We start from the raw sequence: 23,452 nt of genomic DNA, 5'->3' as shown, positions 1-23,452 counted from the left end.
TTGGCCACCAGCTGGATTTTTTCCCCCCCCCCCCCCCCCCCCCTCCCGGCCGGTTGGGGGGAGGGGACGGATTCATGGCGCCAATTGGTGAGCTAAAGAGGTCTGAGAGTCTTTTTTGGGGCACTGATCCATGAAGAACCGGCGATTGCAAATCTCCACAATGCATTAACATGTTCTGGCAAAGCATACTCTATACCAACTCTTGGACCAACAAGTATATGTTCTGGTTCTGGCCCATCTAAGAGTTCTAAACCGCCTGTCATATGCATAAGAATACGCGGGAGATTCATATACTAGTTGCTAAACGTTGTAAGATGGAACATCAAAATGCTTACCAGCAGTATATAGAGCATGGCTAGACCATTCTGTTGATAGTCCTAATGCTTGACCAACCTACACAGAGACACAAAGTAACACTATCATGTAAAAGCAAGTTTGCAATAACTTGTTACAATTATCTTAAATAAAAAAGTCGCGATTAATGCATCTCATCTCTTTAGGGAAATGAAACATATTCAACTGATCATCGTAACTATTTTGAGGTGATATGATGGACAGTTATTTCAACCAACAGAAAATCAGAACAATGTGGAAGGTTATTCATACTTAAAAAAGTTCTAGCTCGGAAAACTACAAATGTTCATGATAGAAAGACCAGTTTGTGCGCATCTCAATTAGTTCCAGAACGTATCTGTTACCTTAGACCAAAACAAGAACCCGTTAACCACCAAGGTTCCTATGGATGGGATGAAATCACCAGTGTTTTTACATGCGCTGAAATTTAATGCAGTTCTAGCTAAATTCTCTAAGACAAAGCTAAACTCTTTTCACATGGGATTTAAATCAAGTAAAGCAAAGAAACTTTTGGTTATCTTTAAGAAAGGCTTGATCAATACAATGAAGTTAAACTAGCAACTTAGTCCTATACCCAACAAAGATCATAACTTACCTTTCCGGGACCTGCAAGAAGAACAGGTTTCTCAGTTTTTAAACCCCGACGCTGCTGAATAGTACCCAGACCTGCAGAGTTTACTCTATAATTATTGAAAGAAACTTTAAAATAGCATTTCAGCTTTGTTTGTTAGAGATAATATACTAGTCCAACCATGCAGGACTTGAGAGGAAAGATCATCATTATTATTTTTTTTCGAAAAGGCGTCAATGCCAGTGTGTGTCTATACAACCTTGCTTCCCATTTATCACGCAAGGATTCTTTTTCTTTTTTCTTTTTCCTTTTCAATAAGGTCCATTTATCATGCAAGCATGAGAACTCCAACGCATGAATCATAATTCTAGATTATTTACAAGTGATCATTTTAGAAGTATCAAGGTGGACTCAGGATATTAAAATAGTTATGTTTGTAATTCTTCCCTTGCTATACCTCTGACTATCTTGATATTGGTTGATGATATCAACTAAAAAAGACAAGGTTTAGTTAATTATTAGAAGAACCCGACAAGAACTATAGCTGCTCCGGGAACATTTCTATGGATGCATTTTAACTATCCTATACTTCAACGAATTGTTTTCTGAGGTGCACTAATGCAACAAATGTAAATCGGTCAAAATGGAAATGTTGCTTCAAAGAGTGAAGAGATCACTAAGAGAAAGTGGGATACTACGGGAAGTGCACATATTGCCTTGCACTGGGACTAAAGAAATCAAATACAACATATTAAACTGCAAAGCAAAGCAAATTAGAGAACATGAAAGTAGGAGTATGTAATTCAATTTACCATAGATGGGAGCGCAGGAACGAATCAATACAGCTGCTCCAGCTTCTTCCTTGTCTGCTACAACATTGAGCATCATGTGGAGACCGTAGCAGAGGTAGACATAGGCATGACCACCAGGACCAAACTATCAATTACAAATCATTAGAAAATCTAGAAGGCACGACCCTATATGCTCTATAACATACACCCATGCTGATCGATGTCGTAGCACAATGCTACTACGAAATGAACAATAGCTTACAAAGAGCACCTTGAAATGTTTCATATGGCTCCAAAAGGTAATACACCAGAAAGCCATTAACTAAGCTCACCAAAGATTATGTCCAACTCAGGATCAATTTTATACTTCAGATGTCTAGCTAGAAAATTACGTAAGGTTTTAGATGTTTTCTTCAGACAATCAATGATATCATTAAGTCACACCCTAAAAAACAATCTAATTACTTCTTATAAGCAACTATACTCTGCCTTCTCTGGAAACTCTACAGACTTGTGCCAACAGCTAGTAAAAGTTTGAATTAAACAACGAGTTAGCCTTCATATAGTTTAGGTAAACCAATATCTAGCATAGGACAGCAATAACATTTCTTTGGGTAAGGTGACAGCAATATCATTATGACATTGCACATCATATCTCCAACTTTAATAATTCTGGACGAGTACACGTGCAATAGAACATAGCCCATCTATTATCTTGCATAACTTTCAGATTAGAATATAGAAGAAAGAAGGAAAAAACTCGAACTTGAGTGAACTGCTCATCTAAAAGCTTAATCTTTTACAGAGTTAGCACATTTTCATTACTTATCTCTACAACTAAAAACTTTACAAACACCTCTTCCCAGCATTCACCACTAATGTAAAGCAAATGACAGAAAAATATCAGCTTTTAGAATCTTACAACAGGTGCAGTCCTAGCTGTTTTGCCAAATCGACCATGACAAGCTGAATCATTTGGCCTATAAGCTTCCACCTATCAAACAAGAACAACAACCCCATTATTCAAAACAATGAAGCAGCACAAACACATTGAATCAAGAACACCAATAACATCAAAACCTCAGAACAATGAAGCAGCACAAACACATTAAATCAACAACACCAACAACATTAAAACCTCAGGACAATGAAGCAGCACAAACACACATTAAATCAACAACACCAACAACATTAAAAACCTCAGTTATCTGAAGAACAACATCATCCCTCCTAAGAAACTTGCCAAGCAAACGTGGGGCAAGATCAAGAGCATCAATTTGGTAAAAATTTCGACTCAAGATTGGATTTTTATCCAAGAAAGCTATAAGGGTAGTGTTAATTTGAGGTATTGGGAGGTTTTCTTCAGATTCTGAGATGGGTTTTGAATATTCTTTTGATTTGTGCTTGTTTTTTAATCTTTTGGATGATGAAGCTTTGGTTTTGGTGGCAAATTTCTGCACAGTAATATTGTGATTTGAATCGTTTTTTAGCCGATGGGTTTTCTTCATTGGATTAATATTAGCATTGAAATGGCAGATTAGTGTGCAACTTTGACAAGAACCATAGCATAGGGTCATAAACTGAGTGGAAAAAATTTGTCAACTTGGGGTTTTACAAATGTTACAAAATACAAATTGTAGTAAACAAGAATTGTCTGTTGGCTTTAGAAAGGGACTTTCTGTTTGACTTGTAAATTTGTAATATAAAAATTGTACCTACAAATTACTAGTTAAAAGGAAAAAGAAGGATATAAATAGGCGATTCGAATCTCCCGTCATCAAATCAGAGCTAATTTCACAGCTATTGATTTGCACCCGCGGGTCAATGAAAACCAATTAAATCTCGATTCAGCATAAGCAAGGGATGAGAGAGGCCTTACGAGGGCTAGGAAAGCAGAAGTGGGACAAGAATAAACCAGTAGCCAGAAAAAGGGTACCAAGCATTCTGGGCATTCCTCTTTTCTTCTAGGAAGTATAAATATCTCATAAAATTAATCGAGATAGCATCGACTCAATTGAGTCGAAAAAGGCAAAAAAGAGAGGAGAAAAATAGACGATTAGAATCCCCTTCTTTTTTCTTCTACAAAGTATAAATATTTCATAAAATTAATCGAGAAAGCATCGACTTAATTCTTTTTTCTTCTACAAAGTATAAATATCTCATAAAATTAATCTAGAAAGCATCGACTTAATTGAGTCGAAAAATGCAAAAAAGATATCGTCGCCTGAGAGATTCGAACTCTCGCGGGGAAACCCCATGTACTTAGCAGGCACACGCCTTAACCACTCGGCCAAAGCGACATTTGTTGACTAATCATCGCTTGCATATATACTTATACACTATCAATTTTTTTGTGTGACATAATTTAACTAAACTGAAATTTAAGAAATATGAAAAGACATTGAAATATTTATTAGAAGAATAGGCTTGATATATTTTTTAATAAACATTTCTCACTCTACTAAATCGAAAGACATGCACTCTATTAAAATCAATATGCTTTAATCAAAGATTTCGAATTCGAATAACAAACATTTCTTTCATTTTCGTTCATGAAAAATTCGGTGAATCAATTTAATTAAATGTTACTTATCTAGATGTGGTGCTTCATGCTTGTCTCTCGAAGCAACTTCTTGAATATAGAATCATCTTTGCTAGAATACACTTTATATTCCAATGTGAGATTTTTCATTGCGAATCAAAATTTAATCACACATACCGACTCATAAATGAAATAAATAAAAGTTGAAAAGCAGGTGTCATTCCCATAGTTATCTAATCCATTACCTCAATATAATATTATTGTGAGTGTTCTTCCCATTACACACATGGTATAAGTGGTTTAGTCCATGCCTAGGTTGACACCTCTAAAACGACATGCATGCGTATGTTTCTTTATTTACAATTATCTTCTAATTTTTCATCTGATGTTTAATATTTGTATTGATATCTCGATCAATTAAATTTAGATATGCATTGAAATGTCTCATGTTAAGGTAAAGTCTTTTCTAACAAAAACGACTCTTATATAAGAGGAGGATAACAATTTCTCTACTTCTATAAAGATAGATATAACATTTGTGCATATCTTATCTTCATCGGATTCCAGTTGAAAGAATACACAATATATTGTTATTATTATTATTTTTGGATAAAATATGATAGATCTGAATTTCTTTTGAGTCATTTTCTTTTATTGTTTTCTAGAATTCACTTAAATTTTGTTAATTAGTCTATGGAGGAAAATTAGGTGGATTAAAGAAAGACTCCTTAGATCCTTCTTTTGTCATTTTTATCAATTAAATAATGGTGGGGTATTTTTAAAATCAATTTTTTTTCCTAATCTGATCATGTAGTTTTAATTGATATTGAGTGCTATTTCAGAATTTTAATTACGTGTAAGTTTTTATTAACAAAAATTGTTTTATTAGGCTACTAATAATGTCACAATCATGATCCTATATAATAAATGATGTGCATAGCTAAGGCACTTTGTTTTTACAAGGTAAGAAAGGGATTTAATTTGACATAATAATAGATCTATAAGGAAGGGGTTTAATTAGCCATAATGATACATTTATAAGAAATTTGATTTGACATAATGTTTGTACCATATCACTTAATTATGATTAACTGATAATTAAAATTAATAAGCAATAGACACAGTCTTGTTGTATTGATTTGACATGAATGGTAGGTTCAAGAGTCAGAGTTGATCTACCAAGCAAACGTAAATTCAATAACTTTTTTCAATATATCATATATAATTAAGAAAATTACTTTAGATTTAACTAAAATAAATAAATCTCATTACATATCATATTGAAATTACTATAGAAAAGATAAGTCCTTATGATACATCAAATTTAATGCATCTATTGATAGAGTGAATACAATAAAATAAATGTATGTTTAATTCTTCAAAACCATATTACATTTCGAATATGATGAAATAAGATGAACTGAAATGCTATTTTATAAAATATATTTATCTTGAATATATTAATTATTTCTTTATATTTCAATTAGCGTAAAGAAACAAAAGAAAAATCTTGTTATTTCTTCGAACAATTTCTGTGATTTAGCAAAAGTCGAAGGGGGTATTATTTTTCATATATGTTAATAGTACTATAGTTTTGGCACCGACAAATATGACAAAATAAAACCTATACAATTTGCACCAAACATTCAGTCCACTAAAATAAATAAATTATGTGGCATTTAAAGTTTGTGACCCTGGGACAGATCATACAAGGAGAATATTTATGACAATACAATCAAACTTATTTTTTATATTTATACATATTGAAATGTTTTTTGATGATTAGATTTATCGATAAGTGAGGTCTGAAGAGGATAGTTAATACATATTTTATTCTTATTTTGTAGAGTTAGAGATGTTATTTTTGATAACTTCTGGATTCAAGTAAAAGATCTTAAAGCAGTTTGAAATATTATAAAAAAATAAATTTTGATGAGAGAATTGTCTATGTCCATATATTTTTTCATCTGGTGTGGACTCTTCAACAACAAAAATGAAAATGAAAGCAATAATAACAATAAAATAATGCAATAAATTAGTGTAATAATCAAAGCATGAAAAAAGGAGAATAAAATATTCTTTGACGGAGATTTAGTACGTTAAATAAGAAGTGTTTAACCAACATGGGGTTGTGGTGTAGTAATGAGACTGCTTCATCCTTAACCAGAGGTTTCGGGTTCAAGCTCGGAGTATGAAGAAAATCTTATTAGGAACATCACCCCCGAATGAGCTTTGCAGTGTGTGATTTGAATTTAATTCGGACTCTAATGTGAGATTTGGATACCGAAAATTTTTTTTTTTAAAAAAGTGTTCAATTTGTTCCTTTTGTGAAACAATATATTGTTTGAAGTGTAGTTGAAAAATGAAAGGTCAATCTTTTTCAACTTGTACGGACATATAGCACCTTAAAATTCACTCTATTTTTCAAAATGTTTGTAATTTTATAATTTTGATTATATTAGGAGTTTCAAGCTTTATGTAGGCAAGCTCCTAAGAGGGTGAAAATTTCATTAACTGTTTATTTAATTAGAAGTTGTGGTGGAATGATAAGTATATTTCTTAAATTATTAATAATTTGAGTTTGAAATTTGAAAACATATCACTATAATAAGGAACGGATCCATTGAATTTTCTAACACAAATCTACATTATCAAATTATGAAGCTAATATTGGAAAAAAAAAACTTTAAAATTGACTATAATAACATAGTTATTATATTAATCATAGCTAAAATAATATTTCTTCTTTCACAAGTTCATTGCCTAGTCTAAGGGGTTGATTCATGGATCGCGAAAGATTTATCTGAGTTCCCTCGATAAAAAATTAGTATTATATATATATAAGGTACTGTATTGTATAATGCCAAATTAAGTAAAGCCAGAGCCGCACCCAACATATACACGTGTAATTCTGTGATTTATTTATTTTATAATTAATTAATGCTAATCTTCGTGTATTAGTTTTTAATTTTTAGTGATTTGGAGTTCTCTCTCCGGTATTATCTATGATGGCAGCCGGCGGCACCGGCAGTGGCATTCTTGATATTAATCTCAAAACAAGGGGCATTTTACTCAAATTATAAACACAACATTCACATAGTTTATAACTTTCACTTTTCCCAACACGAAGTTTATGTGAAATTAAAATTAAAAAAACATTCCTCAATTTGATTAATATTTCACAATTAATCCAAAAATTCATTTTCATTAATTCTTTTTCTCTTTTTTTGTATGGATACATTTTAGGTAAAAGCTTTTCCTTCTTTACTCTCATATGAATAAAATTACTATCCTCGTCACCACAATTTATATGATATATACTTGAAATACGAATCATATCATATAAACGATGACAAAAAAAAATATAATTTTTAATAATAAACTTCTTGTTTAACGTTTTAAATATGATAATGTATTACTAATATTATTATTATTTTGCTTTTTATATATGACATATGTTTCAAAATTAGACTAATTAGGCTAATCAAATTTCATTAAAGGAAAGAAAAACAATCAACCTCTTTTTCAAATAAATCAAATTTTAAAAAAGATCTTCAACCTATTTTATTCTAATAATAAAATCTCTCCAAAAATAACTCAAATTTGAAAAAAAAAAAAAAAAAAGAAAGAAGAAGACTCTTTAACCCTTTTAATTCTGATAACTCGAGGTCTCAAACCCAAAATTTTGTTAAATGAGATAAGTACTAATTAAGTTAAGATAATAAATAAATAATAATGATTTCAAACTCTTTAAATTTAATTATGGTTTTTCCGTTACTCACTTGTTTTATAACTCTTCTAAATTTGTTTCACATTATAACACACATTAAAAAGAGTCCAAAATCTCAAAATTTTCTCTCTCACTTTTTTCCTTTTTTGATTTTACATAAAAAAAGAAGTTTGTTTTGTTACTTGATAGAGTTTTAGAGCAGAACAACAATGGCAGAAACAGCAAAATATGCAGCTATTAATGGTGGAACTCTGTTTACAGATATGAAAACTCAGTTGTCTCTTCCCAAAACTAAAAGAACTGTGGCTTGTGCATATGGGTTTGTGTTTATTTTCATTGTTGTTACTACTTTCTTGGCTTTTAGTCCTTCACCAAACTCTTCTTCACCGTGGTTTACTAACATTTTTTCTTTAAGTAAAGAAGATGTTGGTACTTCTTATAGATCTCAGTTTTCTTCTGTTTTCTCTAATCTTTTTCCAAGAAGTTCAAAAAACAATTTTGAGCAACCCCATTTGGATAAAAAGGGACTAATTGTTGAAAAGAGTGAAAATTATACTCAGAATGATGATAAAGGTGGAGTCTTGGAAAACCCCTTTAATTCTTCTTCTGTGTTGAGTGATAAAGAATCATCAGTTGTGAAGAATGAGACTTTAAGTGAAGTTTTTGATGATAAAGTTGGAATCTTGATGGGAAATCAGACTTTTGATGATAAAGTTGGAATCTTGATGGGAAATCAGACTTTTGATGATAAAGTTGGAATCTTGATGGGAAATCAGACTTTTGATGATAAAGTTGGAATCTTGATGGCAAATCAGAGCTCAATTGAGAGTTATAAGTCTGCTGCTGCTGTGAATCAGACTGAAAGTAGAGATTTTGATGATAAAGTTGGAATCTTTAAGGCAAATCAGAGCTCAATTGAGAGTTATAAGTCTGCTGCTGCTGTGAATCAGACTGAAAGTAGAGATTTTGATGATAAAGTTGGAATCTTTAAGGCAAATCAGAGCTCAATTGAGAGTTATAAGTCTGCTGCTGCTGTGAATCAGACTGAAAGTAGAGATTTTGATGATAAAGTTGGAATCTTTAAGGCAAATCAGAGCTCAATTGAGAGTTATAAGTCTGCTGCTGCTGTGAATCAGACTGAAAGTAGAGATTTTGATGATAAAGTTGGAATCTTTAAGGCAAATCAGAGCACAATTGAGAAAAAATCAGCACCAAAGTTGTCTTCTAAGGGAAAAAGTGCAAATGTGGAAAAGAAAAGAGATGTTGATTTGGTTAAGTCTTTGTTGAATTGTGATTTCTTTGATGGGAATTGGGTGAAAGATGAATCTTACCCTTTGTATAAACCTGGTTCTTGTTCACTTATTGATGAGCAATTCAATTGTTTTCTCAATGATAGGCCTGACAGTGGTTACTTGAAGATGAAATGGAAACCCAATGCATGTAGTCTTCCTAGGTATGGGCTCTTTAATGTTTCTTGTTTTTACCATTTCTAGGTAGTGTAGCTTTAATTGTCTGACTCCGACTTTGAATATGCACTTCTAAACAGCTTAACTCGTCTCCACTATGTCAGTTGAACACTCTAAATTACAAAATGAAAAATTTACGTGTCACGTCAGTGTTAGGTGTCCACGAGACACAATGGGAACGAGCTGGAGTGTTTAGTTGCAGGTTGAGATGTGTAGATGTGCACTCTTAAGGTTCGAGTGCTTACTTGCTGGCTGAGGCGAATTTTGAGTGTCACTTACTTTTGATCAATTATGTAATGTATATGTTATGTATATTCAGATTGATACAGAGAAGTAATAATCTTTGAATTGTTCTAATGGTTGAATTTTGGAACTTATTATCAGATTGAATGCTACTCATATGCTGGAATTGTTAAGAGGAAAGCGTCTAGTTTTCGTTGGCGATTCTTTGAATAGGAATATGTGGGAATCCCTTATTTGTATACTTAAAAACTCTGTAAAAAATCAGAAAAAGGTTTATGAAGAATCTGGAAGACACCATTTCAGGACAGAAGCTTTCTATTCGTTTATATTCAAAGTGAGTATCTGATGTAGCCGGACTCATTTCTATAATTAGAATTCATCGTCGATGTGTTTAATCGTTTGTGTAAAATTTTCAGGAGTATAAATGCAGAGTGGAGTTCTTTGTGTCTCCATTCTTGGTTCAACAATGGGAAGTTGCAGATAAAAAAGGAGGTAAGAAAGAAACGCTTCGACTTGATTTGATCGGAGAGTCTGCTGATAAGTATAAAAACGCGGATATCTTAGTCTTCAACACCGGTCACTGGTGGACTCACGAAAAGACTTCGTTAGGGTAAAATTTGTCAATGTGTTTTTCGACATACATAATCGTGTATTTTTATGCTTAATTAACTTCTAACATTGAACAATGCTGAATTTTTTCAGGAAGGACTATTATCAAGAAGGAAATCATGTCCACAACGAACTAAACGTTCTTGAGGCCTTTCGGAGAGCATTAACAACATGGGGTAGATGGATCGATGCTCATATCAATCCCAAGAAGACGTTCGTTCTCTTCAGAGGTTATTCTGCTTCTCATTTCAGGTAATAACGCGACATTCAAAACCAAATCACATTAACTTGTCGAATAGCTCTAGCTCTTTACCTTGTAGTTTAAGACAAAGACTAGTTTATTATTGTTATTACTTCGCGACCAATTGATTAAATCGTAAACTACTATGGTAGCATTGTTTTCATCACCATGTAGATTAAATTTTATGTACTTCCACAGTGGCGGGCAATGGAATTCTGGCGGGGCGTGTGACAGTGAAACAGAACCAATAAAGAACGACACATATTTGACCCCGTATCCATCCAAGATGAAGGTACTAGAAGACGTCTTCAAAGGGATGAAAACTCAAGTCTCGTATCTCAACATCACAAGAATGACGGACTATAGAAAAGACGGTCATCCATCGATATATAGGAAACCGAATTTGACACTCAAAGAGAGGAGATCACAATGGAGGTATCAAGATTGTAGCCATTGGTGCCTTCCCGGTGTACCCGATGCTTGGAATGAGCTCTTATATGCTGAACTTCTGGTAAGATTACACCAAAAACAACAAGAGAAAAAGTCATAGGTATAAAACAAACACCATGTTGCATGGACTCTTCAAAAATGTCGTTCAGGTGCTTGTCTAATCCTCAAAAGTGGTGCTTTTTTTAAGGATCTGACACGGGTACGGTGACATTTTTGGAGTGTACGCGCAACATAGGATGTACAAAATATACAAGGTGTCCATGTACATTGAAATAATGAGTCAAGCCTATACAAAATATGTGTTGGCTTTTCGTTGTTCTCGAAGTTACATTTCTATATAGAGGAAATAGAACAAAGAAAACTCCTCAAGAAAATCCAAGAGTAAATTATTGTGGCCTAAGGCTCCGTACACATCAACCTCTCCAGATTCGAGACTCGATTTTACTTGTGGAATTACACTGGCATATTATTGTTGTTGTAGTAAATTATAGTATGTGAGAGATTGAATTTCCCTTGAAAAAAGGAATTTTGTTGTTTAATTATAATTCTCTCATGCTATAAAGTATTTTTCAAGTCTCAAGGGCTTGAAAAGTGTAAATTCTTCAATAATTTATTTTATTGGTTTTTTTGAATATTTTAAGGTATGATACTTTATTATTCTTATAGATCATGTTACGCATAATAATGTTTGTCGAAAATCGTGAGTTTATTTAAATATTATTGTATCTTGTCAAATATATATGTGTCCAAGCTTTTTCATTAAAGTGGTTTAAATTAACTAATTGATGTTGACTATGACACTAATTATCTTTTGATGCTTTTGATGAGAGCTTGCGTGTCGCGTTTAAAGACATTTGAAACTAATTATTTACATCTCTAATAGTTTATTTTTACTTGTTCATTATTTAAAAATTTAATTCTTACTCCTTTTAAGTTTTAAGTTAACATATCAAAAATTATTTTTTTCTTCATGTTTTAGCTTTAGTATTTTTTTAGCACATTAATTGATATGGATATTGTGATATTTTTCATATCAATCCTTGTGTTTTCATGGACGTGTAAAATTTTAAGTGGATAAATAAAAGCGGACAGAAAAAATATTAGACTACTTTTATACTTTAATCCTTTTTGTTCTACTTCACATGGGGATGTTTAACTAATGTTTCTCTATGTTGTAAAATGTCGATGTTCAGCGTATTGTTGAATTATATCCGATGGCGGAGTTAAAATTTTTTGCTAAATAATTTAAAATATAAAGAAGTAAATATTAAGTCACGTTATTTTTATCATCTAATATATACATAAAATATAATATATTGTAATTTTTTATCGAAAGGGCTTCAAATGAATCCCTTAACCCTATCTAGCTCCATCCCAAATACATAGAGTTCAACCTTAATTTATATCTGTTTTCTTAAGTAGACATTTAAAATTTGCGGGATCATAAAAAAGAAAAAAAAAAGGGCATGTTATAGGACTATTATTATTGTAACGTCTTTTAGTCACGGGTGGTACTATATACTGACAATTGTGATTCAAAGGCGCTTTGGAGCTTCTAATTCAAGTTTTGTACTATTATTATTACTCCTTTTATTCCAATTTACGTGACATATTTCATTTTTTGAGAGTCAGACAATTTAAGTTTAACCAGGAAATGTGCATGAAATCTTCAATTTTTTTGAAATGAAATTATATACTTGTATACTACGTAAAAAGTACTATAAGTCACAATAATTGACAATCCAAAATATTTAAACAATATATGAAAAATTTACGGTCAAAGATAGACTTGTTTAAATCTCAAAATTCGAAATGTGTCACATAAATTGAGACAACAGGAGTATTATTTTATGTAGTGTAGGGGGGAAAGTAATATATTTTTCTTGAGGGAATTTTACACAAATCTCATAGTGTTAAGAGTTAATTACATTTTATCCCTACCCTTTTCCAAATTACAAAAAATCCTTAAATTTAGTGGAATCTGAATACATCGCGTTCCGATTTCGAATACACCACTCAATGTCCTGATACATAACGTCTCCATTTCAGAAACAAACTTTATTTAGGTTAAAATAGGAACAAAATCTAAATAAGGACCTAAAAAGTGACATTTGCATAAATAAGCCCAATTATTGATGATAAACGGGCCTCAATAATTAGTTCAATGGTGGATCTATACATTTTGGTTCAGAAAATTAACATTTTTGTACAAACATAATGGGCCTAAAAAAACTAGCCCACTGGAGCCTTATGAATTATGATATATATAGCTATATATGTGGGATCTCACCGATAGGTCTCAATGATTCTTATCGCGTTGGTTCGGTTTATGACTAGCTAATAATAAATTGATAATAGTAAAACAATATAAACATGAGACAACTATTTCAAATAATCGTACTAGGAATCAACAAATTTCTCTCAACTATCATAAGATAAATGTATTTCAATCTTCTTTTATGTTTCAACATTATTTCGAAACTTTTGCATGTCTAATCGTATAACTACATAGATTCATCCACTTCACATGTCTAACATCCACAAAATCAATATACAATATAACTTTAAATAGAATGGTCATTCTTTCAAAAATAATCAAATGAGCAAGCCACTGAAAAATAGACAAATGTCATAGTAAAAAAAAAATTAAAAAAAAGTAGCATACATCACATCACATATTCACAATTAGATAATTAAACTTAGAATATTAGATAATTAGACTTTTAGAGTGTTGGAATTGAACATAATTAGACTACACTAGTAACATTTTTTTTTACCACCAGAATGTGGCGCATTGGATGAGGTTATTCCTCTTTTAATCAGATATTTTAAGTTTAATTGTCCTAAATATGAATTATTATTTTTTGGTAGGAAACAGTTTTCTCTGAATAAAGCCTTACACGACGCGAATTCAAATCTTAATTTAATACCAATATGAATATCACACACTTAAACTCAAAACATATTTTTTTTTACACCGTCAATATATATATGGAACTTAAATACTTCTAAATATATATGTGCTAGACAGGCAGACACAACATGCTTCTACTATGTATCATTTTCTTCTTTTTGTCTTTGGTGGGGGTAATTAATAAGTGTCTACAATTACATGATTTCAAAAAATAGCACAACGTTGATGTCACATTTATGCTAGAAAGCAATATCTTGTGAAGTAATAGTAAATGCTACTGTAAGTTTGTTGTTATACGTACTGTGCTCTTAATTTATCATTAATGGCTTAGAGGGAAATAAACTCTCCATGTACCTCATAGAGTCATTTATTAATTCTCCATACTAATAACATTTATTTATTTCCCTTTCATGACTATAGTTTCCAACAAGAACTTTATTAAAAAAATCTTTAACGTATATTCCCACAAGTTTTTATCAATCTAATTAGTTACTTTTTGAACTATATTGTTTTAAAGTACTCATGTTATTTCTTTAACATTTTCTAAGTGTTGGGATTACTGCTGGTGTCAAAATTTTCACTAAGGAGGTTAAAAATATGATCAAAATGTTTGCAATTTTGAGACTTTTTCAATATAGAATTATTAGTTATGTTAATTACCCCGAAAAGCTGAAACCTCTTATTCCAGTCCTTAGAAAATTACAACTAGTCAGAAATTGCATAAGAGAAGAGAATTTACGCAATTTCTTTTCTAAGAAAGAGATCATAAAAGGAAGCAGACTCTTTTTAGCTATTTTTTTCTTTATTTGTGGTACCCCTAAGAAACCTTTTTCCTTTCCTTGTATTGTATTAAATTGAAATAAAAGGTAAATCACTTTCTTTTAAGAATGTATCTGGTTCCATCTTTCTTTCGTTAGTTAGGCCACAATTTTCTAAAAAGGATTGGAGTCAAAGGCCGAGACTCAACCAGGAAAGGGGGACAACCATGTCAATCCAAGCACAGTAAAAGTATGCCCACTCTACCTGGAAATACTGCTGGAGTCAGAATTTTCACTAAGAAGGTTAAAAATATAAAATAATAAACACATGAAAAAGTCGAAGATGGGTTAATATCTACTATATATACATAAAAAATAATCGGTCCTACCCGACTCTGCCCCTGATTGAAATACGTCAAACTCCTCTTTGGTCCAGATCTATTCTCGGGTTGAGTTCGGAAAGCATATGAGAGATTTTCTTCACTAATCGAAACACTCTCACGAGGCGCACAATAGAAATAAGACCAATGAAGAGACTTCACAATTTTGACTTGGTACTATATATAATTCTTTAATTTTTAAAGATGTAAGTTTAAAATTTTATAGGAGCTGTTATGCCTCATGTCTTCAGTCCCCTCCTAGATAGTTGATGTATATAACTTAAATTCTCGTTAAAATTTAAGTTCTACAAATTGATAATATATAATTTTTTACAGTACTATTTTGTTAAATTTATCTACAATAACATATAAACTCTCCACATCACACGAGTCAAACATATTGAGGTTCAAAACAAGATGTAAAGTAAATATTCTTATCATCATATCTCATTCACAATATAGATAGAATAATTTTTTTGTTGTATTATGTGTCTTTTTTTAAGTAATCGCACAAATCACATTTAGTAAATTAAAAGTAAAGAATATGTCTCACACATCCAAACCATTAGCAATATTACTTAATTTAGATTATTCATCATATAAAATTAAGGAAAAATAACTTATTTCTTTCTTCTAATTACTAAAACATCAAAATTCCAAGCAATAATTTTTTTTTCCTCTTAATTAAAACCTCTAAATTAAATTCCTCCCAAACTTCTTGCCTAGCTAGCTAGTTCTAAACTCACCATCACAATGTATAGTTTAAAAACTATAGTTCATAAAAAAAAAAACAATAAGCAAAAATTAAACACCTAAGTCAAAATCCTAATAATTTGTACACTCACTTTGTCATCACACTTATCAACTTATGATTATGAAGTGCCACCGTGTTCGAGGCGGCCACGGTGGTGGTAGTAGTCGTGGCAGGTGTCGTAGTAGTGATGGTTGTGATAGCAGAGGTGGTAACGACGCGCTCACACGAAGGACACATAGTGAGAGTGGTGGCAGGAAGTTGCATGTAAAAAGGTTGTGAAGATTTTAAAGCTCTTAATTCTTGAAGCTCTTTGTGCAGCCTTTTATTCTCTTCTGTCAATGTCTCACAACATTTCTTTAAATATTCACAATCTACCTCTGTCTGCTTCAATTTTGTCCTGAAAAATTTCAAAAAAATAATAATCTTATAAATTTGAATTTAATACATACAAAATATCGTACGAAAAAAGAATTTTTACATTATCAGTATAATAGGTCACTCATCATTTTTAGTTATTTGAGTAATAATAATTCTCTATGCCTCAATTATGTTGTTCTCTTGTTTCGACTATCCTTGAAGTTTAACAAAAAAAAAAATGAAGATTTTTAAAATTTATGATCTACAACAATCCTCGCGATTGTCTGGTTCATGGTAACTATCAAGGAGTTTCATGCTTGATAATTTGATTATTTTAGACCATGAGGACCCTAGTCGTACTTAGGGCATGCCAAAGAAGTAGTCAAGTGATTGTCTAGTCCCTTTCCCTTCGAACTTTTTTTACTGTGTAAATAAGGTCTTAGTTTGTATGAGCATTCTGGGCAAGTCGTGACTTAGACATTTGCATGATTATAGATGATTTATTAAGATTAAATTGTAAATTTTGAAGTTAATATTATGAGTATTATGATATATATACTATATAAATTATAATGCTTAATTAATTACCTTGCTCTTCTATTTTGGAACCAAACTTCCACTTGTCTTGGACGAAGATTTAATTGTTTTGCTAGAGCAAGCTTCTGTTTCTGCAATTATAATTTTTCATAATTCAGAACATCATCATCAACAACATTAATGTACCACAAAAAATAATTTAAGAAATAACATAATAATTTGAACTTTTTCTTTAATATATATCATAAAATCTGCTAATCGAGTGTCTTAATGTAGAAATGACATTAGTTTTAACTTTATAAAACTAGTGTACATTATCAACATCATGATTTTCACATTTTCGGTTTAGAGCAAGTGGCGAAGATATGATTTTCATTGAAGGTGTTCAAAATACGAAGAAGTAATATAAGCACATGAAAAAGTCAAAAGAGGATTCAACATCTCCTATATAAGACATAAAATATAATCTTAATTATGTATAATCAATATAATTTTTCATCAAAGGAGGTCAGATAAACCCCCTTGGCCCTACTTAGCTCTGCTCCTGAGTCAGAGTATATATATAAGAGGTAACCATTTATCATATATAAGATCTATAGTGACTTCAAGTTAATATATTATAGTAATTGATTTTACAACTAAATATTGATAGATATTTAATGTATTTTCTTAATACACAAGGTCTCTAGAAGGGAAGCCTTGACATAACAGATAAATTTGTTATCATGTGATCAAGAGGTCATAGATTTAAACGGTGAAAACTATTTATTGCATGAATACATGTATTTATGATCCGGTCCTTCCTCAAACCCCGTGCATAACAAAAACTTACTGAATCAGACTATATGTCTATACTACAAAAATCACTGAATTTACGTGAACCTATAAATTAGTTCACCTCTAAGGTAACATCAATATTATAAAAGTCAAGACATGAAATCAAAATAATCATGAAAAATAATGATTATGAAGTTTGACTTACAGGATTGAGAGTGTTGTGTTCTTTGAAACTTTCTTCAAGAAAAGCAGATTGTTCTTTTGTAAGTCTAAGTTTTTTTCTTGCTGATGCATCTAATTCTTCATCACTTATTCTTGAACAAGAATAATTATTAATATTACCCCATCGATTATTATCGCGATCGCGTTCACATTGATCTTTCTTCATATTTATTAACTTTCCGTTTCTATAAATCGGAAAGTTCATCTGAAAACTTGATATTTCACTATTCGGAGACGATAGCGCCGCCCCTTCCTCCGCCTCCTCCGCCACCACTAACTGCCGCCGGTTAGTCATGTCCAACGCCGGTCCACTTGTTAAACCGGCCGGTTCAGTAGCTACTGTTGAATAGGTGATATTATTAGAAAATAAAGATATCTATTTCAAAGAATTAATCAAATTATATTTACATCCTTATCAAAGCATGCTCTATAAATAATAATATACATAATTCAAATGATTGTTTATTATGTCAAATAATCTACTTTTTGACAAAATGTTCTATACGACTCTTTCAGAAATAACTTTTCTATATCACACAAAATAAGAATAAAGTCTATATACACCTCACTCTCTTCCGATTTTACTTGTGAAATCTTACTGAGTATGTTGTTATTATTGTATTCTACACGACCTCTCAATCTTTCTTTTTATGACAGATTTTCTGAAGGAAAAAAAGTACCAAGTCCAAAAAGCATGGCAAATCATTCGAAATGTCAACTTGAGATCTTGATTCAACAAATAAAAAAAATAAAATGTAAAATAGATTATGTTTGAAATTATCCAAAAAGGGATCTATCTCACTAGTACAATTTTTCTTCTTCTAAACTCTATATAGAACAAGAGTATTAAGTTCAACGTATTGACGATATAAAAAATATTTATATAAGTCATTAAAAAAATTAATTTCCAACAATCATAGTAAGTAACCTATGTATTATAGAAGTTAAATTACACTAATAATGTTAAAAGTTCATTACACTATTAGTATATGAGCAATAAGATTTATCTCAACAAAACAAAGAAAGTTTGTAAGATTAATGTTTTGAATAACCTTTAGATACAAAAACAAATAACCCCCATAAGAAAGGGACAAAGAAAAATCATTATATAGAAAACTTAAATCGCTAGAGAGAGCACGACATCTATTTACTTAATTATGTCTTCAACAGTTGAAACATATGAAGAAAATATACTCACAATTTTGAGAGAGCCAAGGGAAGGAAAGTTGTGAAGAAGTGTTCTTAGAAACTCCATGAGAAAAAGGGATGAGATCAAGTTGAAGTGATGGATCTATTGATGATGACCAAATATCTTGATGATTTCTTGATCTTTTTTTTCTTCCAACTTCATCTTCACCTTCATTACATGACTTCCCAAAAACCATGCAAAACCCTACATCTTTGTTCACCTTATTCTCATGTAAAGAAGAAGAAGATGATGATGATTTTTCAAGAAACAATATTGGTTTTGGGGTATTATCCCCTCCTAAGCTCAAAGCTAACTCCATATTGAAAACTTTTGGAGGAAAAAAAAAAAGAATAGAAGCTTTTGGAAATGGGAAATAGTTGTGTTGAAGAAGAGAGAACCTAAGGGTCAATTTAAAAGAAGGCATTGTCCAAGCCCTCATTAATACTATTTCTACTAGGTGTACTTTTTCTATATTTTACCTCTGATATTGATATCCGTATTGAAATATGTTTTAAATTCAGATTCATGCATTATAAAACTTATTTCTAAGGGAGACACTTTTAATTTTTAAAAAATCCATTTTTAAGGACTCAAACACGAAACATCTAATTAATTATTATGTATGGTGTATTATGTACTTGCTACAAAGTAGAAAGAAAAGGAAGAAAACCTCAAAGGGCTCTTCAAATTAAATTAATTAATTTTTCGTTTACTTGTCTTAATAGATGGAGCATTATTTTATTAAATACATGCATAATTTTTAAAAGAAAATAATGATTTTGAAAATTTTGATTTAGAATAAGTCTTTAATGTTTATATGACAATAAATTATTTAATAAAATATTAAATAAAAATTTAAAATTAAATTATTTATAATTATAAAAATATATATGTGACATATATTGCGATGAAGAATGTTTATTTAATTTTCTTTAAAATGCAAAATTGATCGACAAATACTAGTTAAATTAAGAGTGCACGTGAAACGACATAAATATACAACGGTTTGTACTTATGACACTTTCATAGTTCAAAATTTAAATTTAAATTTTATGTGTATCTAAAGATTATATATAATAATAGTTAGATTTATAATTAGTGAATTGTTCAATACATATATAATATTTAAGTGAGTTACATTTTTATGGACTAATTTTATCATATTTACTATTAACTGTGATTTATGATTGTGCGCGGTTTGGTTAAGTGAATGATTAATACTTTCTATATATGTCACTAATTACTTGTCCACTTTTGAATTAACACACCTATTAAGAAAACAATAATTGACATAGTGAGTTTACCATTTTTACCCCTATTAATTATGAAGTAGATGAATTAAATACTTAGAATTTTCAAGAAGTTCTACCTTTTTCAAAATAATTAATTGAGGGTATAATAGGTAAAATATTGTCGTCTTTTGACAAGTAATTAAGGACAGAGAGTGTATTAGTAGTTAACTTAACAATAAATTTATTGTAATTACTTGTGCGTGATAGGAATTAATTATAAGTCATTTACACGTTTTATGTTTCATTATCAAATTATATATAGACTTTCTTGTATGCATAGGAGTATGTAAAATCTATGGACCATGCATATTGCGTACAAAAATAAGAATACAATTATGAAAAATGTGATTTTGATGAGGTCCAGGCTAGTGTTTGACTTTAATAGTAATTTCTATTCCTAAAATAACCTCCTTCTATCGTAAAATATTTATCACGTTTCATTTTTATTTTCTTATCAAGGATTCAACGCATGAAATAAAAGCGTGAAATACCTTTGATATCTCCATAAAAAACGTACGACTCTCTATTCTCATAACTATATTCCTAAGACATTTGATACCTCCAAAGATAGGACTTAATTAGGAGTAATACTTACCTCTTTACCACAACGTTTTAAACTATAATTACAATTTTTTTTAAACTTAAATTCAATTTGCAACGAGAAATGATTAGATTGATACCACAACTATAAAATAAATGTGGAATTTTAATAAGAAATATTATCATAAATGGTTAGAATTTATAAATTATGAGACGCACTCCCTATGTATGAGGAGTTTAATTATAGTTAGATGCATTAATGGAATTGTATATTTGCTGCTTAATTATAATTTATACGGCTACCAAAATCATAAAATATTCTTTTTTGTTTTTGAAAAAGTGATATAGCATTACTTAATTAAAAGCAAAAAATAATTAATTTAATAAGCGTTGTTAATAGAGTAACTTTCACATATAGCAAACATAAAAATCATATTTGTGTGTTATAGCTATAGTTTGCATAATTGCACTCCATAGCAAACATAAATATGTATATTTCGCTATACATGTACAAAAGAAAGCAGTTGTATAATTTCGCTATACATATACAAAAGAAAGCAGTTGTATAATCTGCTTTGGTTGTGTTTGTATAAATAGAGAAAGAGAGAAAGACAAAAGAAAACTGGGCAGGGGAAGATCGTATTTGTATAATCATAAGTGTATAAGACGAAAATATATGCATTTGTATTTGTATATACAATTTTCTCTCGCTTTATACAAATACAAACACATTTTATACATTTGCGTTTTTGTATAAAGTGAGAGAGGCGAGTGAGCGAGCGAGATCTGGAGAGTGGCGAGCGAGATCTGGGAGAGGGGAACGAAAATATATATATATATACACAATTTTCTCTTGCTTTATACAAACACAAACGCATTTTATACATTTGCGTTTGTATAAAAGTGAGAGAGGCGAGGGAGAGAACGAGAGTGGCGAGCGAGATTCACCTGGAGAGAGGCGAAGTAGCAACAGTTTGCTATGGGATACAATTAAATCAAACTATGGTTATAGCATTTAATTTGAATTAATAGTTTGCTATTATATACAATTTTTCCTTGTTAATATCGATTATTGCATATTTAATAAGAGTTGTAAATATTAATCACTATTAAAAATATAGCAGGGGCCAAAAAATAGGTAGCCATAATGAAAGATGATTAAATGATCAAATCATTAAAGGCCAAAACCATCACTGTTTACAAATTTTAAACGTAAAGTTGTTCACCGTTAAATTAATATTTAATAATTTTCGTGATTTTAATTTGTATTTTATTATGATTGATTGTGTAAATTAAGATGGTGACTTAAAACATTTTATTGCGATGATCTAAATAATGAAGAAGAAAAAGATATGTAATTTATAAATATATAGACTATGCGTTATTTATTTTTTAAAAATTGTATGTATACTTTTTTATTATTTTTTTAAGTGATAAACATTTTGTTAGGAGGGTAATATTTTTTTTTTTGAAAATGTGATATAGCATGACTTAATTAAAAGCAAAAAACAATTAATTTAATAAGTGTTGTTAATATCGATTATTGCTTATTTAATAAGAGTTGTAAAATATTAATCACGTTTAAAAATATAACCATAATGAAAGATGACTAAATGATCAAATCATTAAAGGCCAAAACCATCATTGTTTACAAATTTTAAACGTAAAGTTATTCACCGTTAATTAATAATTAATATTTAATTATTTCCGTGATTTTGATTTGTATTTTATTGTGATTGATTGTGTAAATTAAGATTGTGACTTGAAACATTTTATTGCGATGATCTAAAATTGATAGACTAAATCATGAAGAAGAAAAAGATATGTAATTTATAAATATATAGACTATGCGTTATTTATTTTTTAAAAATTGTATGTGTACTTTTTTTATTTTAATTTTTTCAAGTGATAAATATTTGTTATGAGGGAAATAATATTTTTATTTTCTTATCAAGGATTCAACCCATGAAATAAAAGCGTGAAATTCAAGGGAAATAGCTTATAATTAAATGGCAAGAAAGAGCTACAAGAGGAATTTGTTACTTGCTGTCTCATTTTAATTATCGCTTTAATTCTTTTTTAAAAAAAATTATGAGAGTAATAATTATTAATTTTAAAATTTTAAAATTAAAGTTGACTATTTTTTTTTATAGTCTTAATATTAAAATAATACATGGTATTTAAGAGAAAATAATAAATCCAGTACCTCTATTAAACAAAAATAACCTAATAAACTACCTTTTATATTTATTATTATTTTTTAATTACCGTGAAATAAGCTAAAACAACAGATAAATTAGACGAGGAAATAACATTTAAAAAGGTGATTAAAATTTTGGAGGAAATAATACCGAATTATGACCATAATTTGCCCCCAAATTGACCCCTCTCCTCGACCATATATTTTATCTGACCACATTTTGCTATTCCAAAAATAAAATAGAATAAAAAAATGATGGATTAAATAAACTTTCTAGAAATGTTAAATATTCCTATTATTACTTGCTTCCAATTATCACAACTTAAATGATTAAAAGCCTTGTTGACGTTTAGCTTTTTTAAAAAAAAAACTACAATTGATGTCTCTTGGAATCCAATGATGATATATATAATGGCTTGCTAGCTTATCGACTGAACCATCATCATCTGTTTATTTGGTCATTTTTGTGATAAGACGTTATCTCCTGTCATAGTTAACTAGTCATTTTTGTGAAAACGTCTACTATATATTTATT

General features: G+C 30.2%; 3 protein-coding genes and 1 non-coding gene across 8 annotated transcripts; 1 reads left to right on the top strand and 3 right to left on the bottom strand.

Annotated features, from left to right (window-relative positions):
• Window positions 1-31: 31 nt before the first annotated feature.
• On the bottom strand, window positions 32-3,421 carry LOC102599279 (DNA-3-methyladenine glycosylase). The gene is made up of 6 exons (XM_006351291.2): window positions 2,916-3,421; window positions 2,639-2,710; window positions 1,738-1,861; window positions 950-1,020; window positions 336-393; window positions 32-256 (listed from the first exon to the last, which is right to left on the bottom strand). The coding sequence occupies exons 1-6, from the start codon at window positions 3,291-3,293 to the stop codon at window positions 93-95; spliced, it is 867 nt and encodes a 288-aa protein (XP_006351353.1). The 5' UTR covers window positions 3,294-3,421; the 3' UTR covers window positions 32-92.
• A 513-nt stretch (window positions 3,422-3,934) lies between these two features.
• TRNAS-GCU (transfer RNA serine (anticodon GCU)) lies at window positions 3,935-4,016 on the bottom strand. Its single transcript has one exon. It is a non-coding gene; the product is annotated as a tRNA-Ser (tRNA).
• Window positions 4,017-8,074: 4,058 nt separating this feature from the next.
• On the top strand, window positions 8,075-11,629 carry LOC102598735 (protein trichome birefringence-like). Of its 4 annotated transcripts, none has more exons than XM_015310463.1 (6): window positions 8,075-8,681; window positions 8,721-9,441; window positions 9,839-10,031; window positions 10,114-10,307; window positions 10,400-10,558; window positions 10,746-11,629. In XM_015310463.1, the coding sequence occupies exons 1-6, from the start codon at window positions 8,198-8,200 to the stop codon at window positions 11,095-11,097; spliced, it is 2,103 nt and encodes a 700-aa protein (XP_015165949.1). In that variant the 5' UTR covers window positions 8,075-8,197; the 3' UTR covers window positions 11,098-11,629. The 4 variants fall into 4 exon arrangements, with proteins under 4 accessions (XP_015165949.1, XP_006351352.1, XP_015165950.1 ...); XM_006351290.2 differs by having other exon boundaries at window positions 8,075-8,702; window positions 8,874-9,441; XM_015310464.1 differs by having other exon boundaries at window positions 8,075-9,073; window positions 9,167-9,441.
• A 3,969-nt stretch (window positions 11,630-15,598) lies between these two features.
• Window positions 15,599-19,319, bottom strand: LOC102598392 (homeobox-leucine zipper protein HOX11-like). 2 transcript variants are annotated; one of them, XM_006351288.2, is made up of 4 exons: window positions 18,895-19,319; window positions 17,680-18,035; window positions 16,749-16,828; window positions 15,599-16,200 (listed from the first exon to the last, which is right to left on the bottom strand). In XM_006351288.2, the coding sequence occupies exons 1-4, from the start codon at window positions 19,307-19,309 to the stop codon at window positions 15,891-15,893; spliced, it is 1,161 nt and encodes a 386-aa protein (XP_006351350.2). In that variant the 5' UTR covers window positions 19,310-19,319; the 3' UTR covers window positions 15,599-15,890. The 2 variants fall into 2 exon arrangements, with proteins under 2 accessions (XP_006351350.2, XP_015165948.1); XM_015310462.1 differs by having other exon boundaries at window positions 17,680-18,032.
• Between the last annotated feature and the right edge of the window lie 4,133 nt (window positions 19,320-23,452).

This window comes from Solanum tuberosum, unplaced genomic scaffold, assembly GCF_000226075.1.
Source record: "Solanum tuberosum cultivar DM 1-3 516 R44 unplaced genomic scaffold, SolTub_3.0 scf00129, whole genome shotgun sequence".
Lineage (NCBI taxonomy): Eukaryota > Viridiplantae > Streptophyta > Magnoliopsida > Solanales > Solanaceae > Solanum > Solanum tuberosum.
Note: the sequence above shows the minus strand (reverse complement) of the source record. Positions and strands in the feature narration are given on the sequence as shown.